Genomic DNA, 9725 nt, shown 5'->3' on the forward strand with positions numbered 1-9725 from the left:
CCCCACAAATGTTGTTATGTGGCGATAATTAAACAATAAGGTGAGCTGAGCACCTTACTCCCATCCGTTGCCAGTTTAACCTCCAGAGGGGCACTGGGGCAAACATTTGTTGTTGGACCACTATTGACCCTCATATGGCAGTTTCATTATTTTCCCAGGCACCCAGGCAGGGGAAATTAATTGGCCACAGCTTTGATAACTAATTATTCACTTAAGCCATTTTAAGCAAAAATGCAAAAATGCAAAAATGCAAAAAAAAAAAAAAATCAAAAAAAAAAAAAAAAAAAAAAAAAAAAGAGGCATCAGTACCAGTATTCCTATGATGAAATACTACCCTTTCCTAGGTTTTCTGTTATTGACGAACAGAAGAAAATGTGCACAATAAAATAATTACAGTCATAAAATTTAAAATAGATTTTGACTGAATTCCTGTACAGGACCGCAGGGGTCACGAGGTGGGAGATGGATGATGTTGATTTTGTACTTTAGTGCTGAAAAGTAAGTTAATACAAATTTGTGACCTACATGCTCTTGTAGTCGTTAATTTTCCGTTTACATACTCCATCGGGGAAAAAAACAAAATAGCTCAACGTCCATTCCCCAGTATTGACTTTACTTTGAAGGATGTCACCGGAAGTGTAACGTTTTTCCTCTCCTTGATTCCTCGTTTTTGACTCTGCATTCGGTTGTTTTTTGGTTGTTAGCTAATTTATAACGTTATATGTTTAAATTTATAATTTACATTCGCTTTTATACTCGTCGCTGTCTGTTAGTGGAATCGCTGTTGCAAAGGGCGACCGTTAAATTGATTTTATTTTGAAGGTTTAAAATGGGAAGTCATTCCTCTTCGTTCTTGACACCGACTCAGTGCTCGTCACTCATTGGCTAGCGGCAAAATTTGAAATACAACGCGGTGAATGAAGCTGTGGCTGCGGAAGGATGCGGACAACGATACAAGAAGTTGGCTGCTAAAAAAAAAAGAAAGACCGCTAAACGTCGCCGAGAGGGTTTCACTGTCCAGCATTTCTCCAGAGCAGAGACGGTAGGTAACTGTTGACCTCCTAATGTTTTCTAACACGGGCGTTAAAACAAAAGTTAACGTTAGCAGCCAACGTCTGAGCTACCGTAACCGCCATGTTATTATTTCTCAAAGGTACCGTTTAGGTGAGTGTGTGTGTATTGTTACGTGTTGGAGGTGTAGAACATATAATATATTTCAGTGAACTTGTAGGTATAACTCGGGTTATCGGATATTTTGATGCATGGTTTTCATTGCCATTCGTTTTGAGGATGATTTAGCTTCTTGGTCTGAAAAGCAGCCATACACCAGCTTAATATACAATGCTCAGCCAAAGTTTTAGGCACTATAATGCCATGAACGGTCTGTATCAATCAGTTAAAGTCTCCTAATACAAGTACTTGGTAGGTAGGTTGTTTCCAAATGTCTTTGAGAATGTGCCACAGTTATTCTGTGGATTTACCTTGTCTCCGTGTCTTCTGTCTCCTCATATAATCCCAGACTGACTCCATGATATTGTGATTAGTGCTCCTTGGGGGTCAAACCATCTGCTGTAGGACTCCTTGTCTCTCTTGTAGCTGAAGATTAGGATTGTTGTCACGCTGCAGAATAAATTATGGGCAGTACTGTATGTTGTAACACAACCCTTGTTATCCTTGAGTTAAGTGTATCTAACTTATAATGTGTCTCTTTCTAGGGTCTTAACTTATAGCACATCATGGAGACTGCTGTGCTGAGCCTCCAGAGCTTATATGATAAGCTGAGGACGCAAGTTGACCTCCTCAATGATAACATTGAACCCAGTGAGTAGTGTATGATTATTGGTTTTATCTTTGCTATCTGTCATTTGGCACAGATGCCATAGATCCTTACACAGATACCTGCTATAATAATATGTGCATGTTATTCCCAGACTTCATTCAGATGGCTCAAAATTTTGATGAATGCCGCCGCAAATGGCTCAGGGCAGAGCAGGAACTCGGCTCTTGCAAAGAGATTCTCACCAAAGCAGAGACAGAGAGGGGAGCCTTGGAGGTCAAACTGAAACATGCCCGCAACCAAGTAGATGTGGAGATCCGGCGCAGACAAAAAGCTGAGGCTGACTGTGAGAAGTTGGTATGTTGGATCATTTCATTTTGTAGACTGTTACTTCACTTGGTTCAGGTGGTTTCTCAAATGCGCACTGCTTGCATTTCCATAACACAGGACCGTCAAATTCAGTTGATTCGTGACCTCCTGACCAGCGAGGGATCATCCAACAGCATCCAGCTGAGTGCAGAGCAGCGTTCAGCTCTGGCCTTCCTGAACACGAACTGTCAGGGAGGAGCCAACCTGAATACCAGCCGAAGGTAAGAAACTCACAAATACATGATGTTTATGTTTCCTACATGATTCATTTTCTGTTTCTGGCCACGAGGAGCTTCTGTGTTATTTTTTTTAAACCTGCTATATCAGTAGTGTGGGTTAGTTTAGCTGTTGTTTGAGCCATATGGTAAAACACAGAGAAAATGATTCTTGGTGGTTTACCCTGTGGGAGGTTTAATTTGCATGTGAGAACATTTGACACATGAGAGACAGACCCTATTCATACCTGGCATTAACATGTGTCTTGGGTGCTCTGATGACAAGTGAACAGCTCTAAGTAGAGTTCAGTTTGCACCTGGTATTAGAATGCATCCCCACATTCATCTCAAGTGACCACTTGTGATTGGATCTAATTTCCCTGCTCTATATGCAAATAAACATGCCTATCTCTCCTGCTTGTAAAGACCAATAATGTGTTTGGAAAATAGCTATCTCTGTGTCTTGGATGCATTCACACCTGTGACTCAAGACTCATGTTAATGCCAGACATGAACAGGGCCTCAGATGTAATATAGCATTGTATTCACAAGCTAACTTTAAACTGAGACAGTCATTTTCCCTGCCTATTATCATCTCTGTCTATTTATCACATGAATGCACTATTCAGACACCTTGAAATCACTCTGAACTTTCAGCTGCATTTCTATTTAGATTTTTGACAGGATGGAATTACAGATAAGAGACAAAAATTGCAAAATAAGTTTTGGGTGGAAGCAAATGCATTGAAGTTGACAACCCATATACTAAATGTGGGAAACACTGCTGACTGGCTTAACACGTTTTCTGTTACTTCTGATAGACTGACAACGATAGATGAGTCCGCCTCTATCTTGTCGGATATCAGCTATGACAAAACGGATGACTCTCTTGTAAGTACTTCCCTTTTCAGCATAATCTAAAGTAACATTAATGTACTGTAAAATAACCTGATTTAACTCTGAAATCTGATTCTGATATGCTTGATCTGTGACAGGACTGGGACTCCTCAACTGTGAGGACGGTGCGACTCAAGAAACGAGAAAAAAGGGTATGTTAAGTAGATGTGGATTTTGTCTCTTTAAACTTTGGTTTTTGAAGGGATGGCTTCATGATCACTGGATGTGTAAATGTCAGGTCTGCTATTTTGATTTCAGCGCTCCTCTTCGAGAAATCTTGTGGATGGTCCTCCACTTGCCTCCAAAAGGACACGATCAACAGGCATAATTTCTGACAGGGTAGGGTTTGTGTTCCAACCTGGATATCATCATCTGCCCTTAAAACGCATATTTGTACCCTGACATTTTTTTTTTTTTAATCTCCTGACAGGGAAATGAGACCCTTGTGACAAAGACCACAGTAACTGTCCCTGCAGATGGAGGACCTGTTGAGGCGGTTTCCACCATCGAGACAGTTCCTTACTGGACTCGCAGCAGGAGAAAGACTGGTAAGATATCTGTTAAGATGCAAAATGTGTCTTTGGATACTGATACGGGGCTAAACTAATGTTCGTCAGCTCGCATGACCTTGTTCATTTTCATCTAACTCAGTTCCTGAAACAAAAGTGAAAAATTGATCTGCCCTAAATTATTTTGTTAATCTTAGATGAGATCCATTAAAGACATGCTTTTAATTTGAAGTCAAGGCAACACGATGATACATTTTAAGCAAAGTGACCAATCTAGGCTTGTGTCAAATCATCATCATCCATCCACTGAAATAAATGTACTGGAGCTCTATTTTCAGGACATGAGATGTAGCTAAAATAAAATCAAATAATTTAGTTAATGGAGACTGTGCCCATCTGCACATTACTAAATGCTCTCATTATTTTTATGGATGTCTTGAGCCTGAATATACAGTGCTAGTAATTTGATAGTGTATTTTCTCATAATTGCAGAATGGTTATTGAATGTATCACACAGGTATTTATTTGCTATTTCTCCTTTTCAGCTGCCATGGAGTGGGACTCTGAATCTGTCAAGTCTGAGGATGTCTTCAAGCAGCCTGGCTTCCCTGAGGGAGAGATGAAAGCGCAGCCCAGCACTCCGCAGAGCACCGGAGGTGTCCGTCTTCATGAGTTTGTCTCCAAAACTGTAAGAATGCCACTCGTGTGGAGTGAACGAATCTGACTAGAAAAGCACATACTCTTTTAAGATTCAACGATCGATCTGCCAGTAACTTTGATCAAACCTGGCACTGAAGTTTAACTCATTTGTCTATCATCTATCTCCAGATTTTAAATCATAATTTTTCAGCCAAAGTAAATTATTGTTGTCTACAGAGAAATGTACTGGCACCAGTATTGAACTATTTCGAACTGCTGCTGGTCCTTATGTATGCAGCTCTATTTATGCATTCACTTTAGTATAGTTATAAAAAACTGGAGTGTAAATTGTGGCTTTAGCTGAACGTATACAAGGCTGCTGACCTACAATTTTTACCAGCCTCTTAAGTCCTGTTTAATGTCCTTTATAGGTCATTAAGCCTGAGTCCTGTGTGCCCTGTGGAAAGAGGATCAAGTTTGGCAAGATTTCTCTGAAGTGCCGTGACTGCAGAGTAGTCTCCCACCCCGAGTGTCGCGAGCGTTGCCCTCTGCCATGCATCCCCAATCTGGGTGGCACACCAGTCAGAATCGGGGAGGTGTGTGAAAACATTTTTCATGACTGATTTCTCTCTTGATTAAGTTATTTTTTCACTCTCTCTCTCTCTCAATGCTGAGAATTAACCATGTTTCTCATCCTTTGCCAGGGCGTGCTTGCAGACTATGTCCCTGACTCCTCACCCATGATCCCGCCTCTTGTGGTCCACTGCATTGATGAGATTGAGAAAAGAGGCCTGCATGAGGTGAACGGTGTTTCCCTGCCCTTATATGCAGAAAAGTGAAAGACAGTAAATCCTCACATCCCAGTAATTATTTTTAATGTCTTCCCCCTTAAGCTGAGACAGAGCTGTAACTAAGATTTTACAATCTGTTCCTGGGAGATTAAATTTGTAATTGGGCTGTGGAAGGCCTCCAAATCTGTTGATGGCTATATGACTGTGCAGCTGTCTCCTCTTTCTGTTTTATGTTTTGCCCCTGTATTACTTTTTCAATTTCTGTGGCATTTATTTTTAAGATGACGGTACTAAAGACATGACATGAAATGAGGGAGGCAGATTCCTAAATTACGGGAGTTGCTACTTCTTTGTCGTATCTGGTAATAAAGTGAATATCTGTGGCTTTTGGACTGGGGGAAGCTTTAACTACTGTTTTTCATTATTTTCTGACATTTTATAGACAAACTATTGATAGAGGAAATAACCATTGGATTAATTAATTGTGAAAATAGTCATTAGTTGTAGTTCACTGAGGGATAATTAAACAATAAATAGTGATTAATTGTGTGTCTTCCCCCTCAGGCTGGACTGTACCGTCTGTCTGGTGCAGATCGCACAGTGAAGGAGCTGAAGGAGAAGTTTCTCCGCAGCAAAAACGTTCCCCTGCTGAGCAAGGTGGACGATATCCATGCCATCACAGGCCTCCTCAAGGACTTCCTGAGGAACCTCAAAGAACCTCTTCTCACCTTCCGCCTGAACCGTCCATTCATGGAGGCAGCCGGTACGTGTGTGTGTGACTGGCAATTTATAATAGAAGTTGAAATAACTACAACTTTGTAACTTCTTAATGGACAGCAGACATGTACCCAACTGACCCATTAAATGCAGGTTTCATAAGTGTTTCTACTTTGTTTTTGCTATTTGTTCCAAACAGTGATTGAAAACTCCAGTTGCCTGGAACAAAAAGATTGATTTCTCAGTTTGTTAGCCCTCTTAGTATTTATTTGTTACTTGGTTCAGACATTTTCTTTCAAGTTGTTAATAAATCCACACAGCATCCCTTTTCTTCTTTTCTCTACTGACAGAATTGTTTTCTTTGTTCTCCCTCAGAGGTTTCAGATGACGACAACAGCATAGCTCTTATGTACCAAACCATTAGTGACCTGCCACAGCCCAACAGAGACACACTGGCTTTCTTAGTCCTTCACCTCCAGAGGTTGGCAGCAACTCTCCTCAAGATATCATACTAATATACCTAAGTGAGCTATGCTATGCATGTCCCAGAGCAACTGATTAAAAAGCATTCACTCTGCTTTGATGCTTTACATGTTCCTGCTACAAATTCAGTGTTGGGATTTGCTGATATTCATAGAACGCTCTAGTCTCTCTGTAACTGACCTTTTTTAATTTTAATTTTGCTGTATCCTCTAAATTTAATTGGATTAAATTGCTTTAGGCAAAAATGTGCTCAGAATCTTATTAACAGCTGGTCTGTGTTTGATTTACTGATTTTTAGACGGACATGACTGAAATAATTGAATCTAATAAAATCTTTTCAGAGTTGCTATGAGTTTGGACACCAAGATGGACATCAGTAACCTGGCTCGAGTTTTTGGTCCAACTATTGTGGGTCATGCAGTTCCCAACCCAGACCCTATGACAATCCTGCAGGATACCAAACGACAGCCTAAGGTAGGCCTCAACAGTTTGGCACGTCTGTTGGATGTTGTTTGTCTGTAGAAAAATTTAAATTTGTAGTCCTTAAGATTTCAGCCCTGGGTTGATTGGCAACACTGTGGTTACCATGGTAACAGCATATTACAAGAATTCTGCGAACAGCAGTCAAGAGAAGAGGAACTGGTGTATCTCTTTACAATTCGGCCAAACAAACGCATATTGTTTTTAATGAGGTCAAGGTCATGCCACGAGCAACCATGATCTAAATTTCATGCGGGGCACGATGGGAGTAGTTTTTGACACAACAGCAGGGCACAGAAAAAAAACAGTTAGTTTCCAGGCTGAGCGGTTGGAGTTGTGCTCCATGTTGCTGTGTCTGCTCCTTCGCCTGCAAAATTTAAAAAGTACAAAGTGATGATTGTTTTGTAGATGCCTTGTTAATGAACAATTGCTGCTGGCACTCACCTGTCAGACACATTGCATTTCCTTTGACTGCTTCACCACAATAAAAGCCACCCAATGTTTTGCCAGTGATGGCGTTTAATTTGAACTGTTGTAAACAGTGTAGGCTGATGTCTATGAGTGTATGTCTATGGCATACACTTATTTCCTCTGAGTCCCTTGTGCTTGTGGAGGCTGTGTGAATCCACCAACCACCACCAACAATGAAAACTAATACGCAGAGAGGTAATTAAAGTGTGCAATAGTTTTGAATGTCTATAGCTTAGCTTTAAGCTTTTAAAAATGCAGATTGTAAGATGAAAATTTTAGAAATTATATATATATTTTTTTATTTTGAATTTTTGCCACCAGGCAAAACTTAAGCCTTAAAGTCAAGATGAGGTCTTGAAGTCTTGTTTTAAGAAGCAGAAAAATGTTTTGTAGAACCTAAGCTCTCCCGATTAGAGACAACCAAAATTAACTTTTCTACATACTATTACACTCCAGAAAACCATCACAATACCACACGTTTTTTTTAAAATTCCCCTCTGTCTTGCTCAAGGGATCCTCATGACCAGCGTGTCAGTACTGGAAGAGGATGAGGCAACACACTGAAACATCCTGAATGTTTTTGCATTTTTACTCATCCCTTTCTGCTCAGGTCGTGGAGCGTCTGTTGGCTCTGCCGGCGGATTACTGGGGCCAGTTTGTGACGGCAGAAAACGAGCAGCCGAACTTGGACCATCTGATCATCGAGAACGCAAACTGCTACGCCACCCCTGAGAGAAGTACGGGCTCAGTAAACTTTGTGTGTTGTCCTGCAGCAGCTTGTGTGTGAGTGCGGGCGCCAGTTGTTTACCAGGTTGACATTTCATTGTAATGTTTGTACTGTTGCAGTGAGCATGCTGGGACCTCTGACCACTCCAGAGCACCAGCTCAATAAAACTCCCTCCTCCAGCTCCTTGTCTCAACGTATGAAGTCAACTCTAACACCCAGGTAAACACACAAACACTGTCTCCTCCTGTCCTGCTCTAACACTGTTTTTACAATCAATCATCTAATGATTAATTTGCCTCAGAGTGACTGCTGTGTGCAGGTACAAAGTACTTTTTTAAACTTGGATAAACCCTGACTTCTTTGAGCATCTTTCTTACAAGTGAATCTCCTGTACAATATCTCATTAACCTCCAGTGACTCTGTTTTATTGGCTGACTCGTGTTCACTCCCTGTTGCAGATTTGGGAGCAAGAGCAAATCAGCAGTCGGATTCTCTCGCCAAGGAAAATTCTTTGCCTCTCCGCTCCTCAAATAATCCAAAGCAGCTACATGTAACTTTTATTCATACTGCAATAACACATAACAAGGTACAGCTATAAACGCTTCCATCTTAGTCTTCCTCTGTATACTTATAATCATTTTAATATTTCACAATGGTAAGAGTTGACAATTTTGTGTGTTTGTAAAAGGATTTTATTTCATTTTTTAACCAAATAGTAGGATTTCCTATCTATGCACTAGTATGTCTTTAGAAAGTGCTTTTGCTTAATGTGTTAACACAACATTCTCACTTCCTATCATAACATGAGAATGTACTGTGTGTTTACTCTTTTTGAGACGTGTGCTCGTAGATGAAAATATGTACTGTATATGCAGTTTTATTGTGACGTGCTCCTTAATCTAATCGTTTCTTTTGGCAGTTTTTCAACTCATGTGTCACTCAGAAGTTGAAGAGCTCATTCTTAGGCATTTCATTATAGGTTGTAATTGAATGTATGGCTGCTTTTAACATTATCCTTTTAGTTTTGATGTTTGTATTTCATTTGTTTCTATTCAGTTTTGATTGTTTTCATTCCCTAAATTGTACTAGAAATGTTTATAATCATTTCAACTACGAACAGTAGTTACAAGACTTCAGTGGAAAGATCTATTATTGGTGATCAGTCTCTTGAAAAAGTGGACGAAGTTTTGAAATCTTGCTGTCATTCTGTTTTACACTGTGTCTTGCATTGCCAGTGATCATCAGGAACATTGTTCACTGGTTTATGTCACATGCTGTAATCTCTGATCATTTTGATCTTTGGGTGTTTAAAGCTCTGTGTGATGTTTGTACCATGGGAGGTTACTGACGTGCTGCTCTGTGCAAAAGGCAATTACTTTGTAAGATTAGCCAGTTCAGTTACTGTGGCATTATTTGATTAAGTATTAGCACAGATTTTGTATGCAAATACACTCTTTAAAATTCATGTCACTTATAAAATACATTTCTAACATTTACATAAATGTCTCCTGTCTTCTCTGTTAAATTCTCAGAGCTGTTCCCAAACCCTCTGAGCCACAGGGAGACTGGTTCAGATAGTGAAATGTCCTGTTGTTTGAGGCTCTACTTTGACCTCAGCATGGCATCCATTTGTAATTTATAGCCTAAAAA

General features: G+C 40.1%; 1 protein-coding gene across 2 annotated transcripts; it reads left to right on the plus strand.

Moving 5' to 3' along the window:
- The first annotated feature begins 878 nt into the window (after nt 1–878).
- Nucleotides 879–9577, plus strand: racgap1 (Rac GTPase activating protein 1). 2 transcript variants are annotated; one of them, XM_018679431.2, is made up of 17 exons: nt 879–1046; nt 1716–1821; nt 1932–2134; nt 2225–2367; nt 3183–3252; nt 3357–3410; nt 3517–3597; nt 3689–3806; nt 4313–4455; nt 4838–5002; nt 5111–5206; nt 5762–5960; nt 6290–6395; nt 6739–6871; nt 7959–8085; nt 8195–8294; nt 8534–9577. In XM_018679431.2, the coding sequence occupies exons 2-17, from the start codon at nt 1737–1739 to the stop codon at nt 8607–8609; spliced, it is 1899 nt and encodes a 632-aa protein (XP_018534947.1). In that variant the 5' UTR covers nt 879–1046; nt 1716–1736; the 3' UTR covers nt 8610–9577. The 2 variants fall into 2 exon arrangements, with proteins under 2 accessions (XP_018534947.1, XP_018534864.1); XM_018679348.2 differs by having other exon boundaries at nt 879–1042.
- The last annotated feature ends 148 nt before the right edge of the window (nt 9578–9725 follow it).

This window comes from Lates calcarifer, linkage group LG6, assembly GCF_001640805.2.
Source record: "Lates calcarifer isolate ASB-BC8 linkage group LG6, TLL_Latcal_v3, whole genome shotgun sequence".
In the NCBI taxonomy this organism is placed as follows: Eukaryota; Metazoa; Chordata; class Actinopteri; family Centropomidae; genus Lates; species Lates calcarifer.

Excerpts from the sequence above, each read along its gene's own strand:
- racgap1 (XM_018679431.2), top strand. The coding sequence starts at position 1,737 with ATGGAGACTGCTGTGCTGAGCCTCCAGAGCTTATATGATAAGCTGAGG. Across the intron at positions 6,396-6,738 it reads TTAGTCCTTCACCTCCAGAG|AGTTGCTATGAGTTTGGACA; the intron begins GTTGGCAGCAAC and ends AAATCTTTTCAG. Across the intron at positions 8,086-8,194 it reads CTACGCCACCCCTGAGAGAA|TGAGCATGCTGGGACCTCTG; the intron begins GTACGGGCTCAG and ends GTACTGTTGCAG.